At 37.4% G+C, this 1,648-nt stretch overlaps 1 protein-coding gene across 1 annotated transcript in view; it reads right to left on the bottom strand.

The window, feature by feature from the left end:
- Window positions 1–855: 855 nt before the first annotated feature.
- LOC106689822 (uncharacterized) overlaps window positions 856–1,648 on the bottom strand; it is a 12,586-nt gene continuing 11,793 nt past the window's right edge. Inside the window, exon 3 of the mRNA XM_014435005.2 lies at window positions 856–1,297. Within this exon, the coding sequence (XP_014290491.1) occupies window positions 1,027–1,297 (271 nt within the window). The 3' untranslated portion in view covers window positions 856–1,026. The remainder of the gene's footprint in view (window positions 1,298–1,648) is intronic.

Raw genomic sequence — 1,648 nt, forward strand, 5'->3', positions numbered from 1 at the left:
CGGCCCTATCCGGGATTTTTTTCGAGCATATAAGTATATAATGCTCACTCACAGCCTCCCCCCGGCATTAGTGAGGCCCGTCAGCCAATGGGTGGCGCTCACAAAAATAGGCGTGGGCAATGTATTACCTAGGTAAATCGCGCGAGGCCTTGGACCTCCACGGTCTGTGGCGCCAATAATTTTTTTTTTTAATAATTTATTTATTGTAATTTACAACTGTACAAAATAATACAATAGGTAAATATGTAGTATGTTTCATATACACTTGAAAATCTTAGGAAGGAACCACCCATTGGTGGTACTTCAAACATTAATTTAAACTAGAAGGTTTTTATTTCATGAAATTTACGACTCTTAACTAAAAAAACAACAATGAGATAAACTAAAATTGTATAGGAACTACGTGTTGGTAGCAATTCAATAATATTTCTACATTTAGAAGGTCTCGACGCCATATTTTTTTCAGTCGCCTTCTTAGATTATTAGGAATAGTAAAGGAAGAAAGGTCAGAAACTTGTAGGTTTATATGCTTAGAGCGTTTACAATGGGAGGATTAACATCTGGTTCGGACTAGATCGGTTACATAGGAAACATTAAGGTCTGTATGGATAATTTTATTTCTGTCAAAATAAGGAGCATTGAGGATTTTACGAAGGATTTTGAATTGTAATGATTGGATAAGAGTGGAGTTCGACGGTTTAGTGGAGCCCCTAAGCTCAACTCCATATGTCCATATTGGCCTTATTACAGTCATGTAGATCAGTCTTTTGTAATGTGTTGGAAGTTTTGACCGTTTGTCTAGTAAGTGCTGTAATAGTCGAAATAGACATGCAGTTTCCTGAAATTAAAATAACATTTTAAATTGGACACATGTTTATTTTGATATATAAAACAACACTAATTTAAGCTGCTTAAGATTAATTCGTACATTATCTTAATTTATATCTTGAAAGCTTGACCACAATCAACTATTTGACATCGTATGAACACACCTTCAATAGGCGCTATGATGTGCATAGAAAATAGTCAAGAGCGGCCAAACGAAGTGGAGGGCTTTCGGGCCATCCTCAACTCCTCGCCATCTGACTGCAGGCCGTCCAGTTCGGAACAGCTGTAAAGGATTCCGCTTTCGAAGAGGTCCATCAGCTGCGATGTCATCGCCGCGTCGGAAGAATTGAACGCACTCCTCGACTCTTCTTCGCCCGGTGGATCCGTGTAGGACTGCACTGCTGTGATCATTTCTGTCGATCGTCGTTGGACGCAATCTCCCTTCATCTGTATTTCTTCAATGTTCGATCTGCAATCATAAAAAAGTTTAGCATAATAATGATATGGTATAAATGAAATAATTTATATCTGGTTATTTAGGCATTATTTTTACATTATTTTTAAATAGATGGTCGGGGCATTAGTAAAAAATTATTTATTCGTGCCGTTTCGACCTGATTTTCAGGTCTTCGTCAGGGCTGTAAAACAAAAGGAAATAACAACCATCATTCAAAGAAACATAAAAATAAAAAAAATGGAAGATTGCTGATTGAGTGCGGTCAAATAAAACTCAAATAGTAATAACTATTTTAATTGAGCCAATCCTGGCGACATTTGCTGATGATACAGCTATCCTATCCTCCCATCCCGATCCTGTAAC

This window comes from Halyomorpha halys, unplaced genomic scaffold (genome assembly GCF_000696795.3).
Source record: "Halyomorpha halys isolate HHAL.00 unplaced genomic scaffold, Hhal_1.1 Scaffold1479.1, whole genome shotgun sequence".
Classification (NCBI taxonomy): domain Eukaryota; kingdom Metazoa; phylum Arthropoda; class Insecta; order Hemiptera; family Pentatomidae; genus Halyomorpha; species Halyomorpha halys.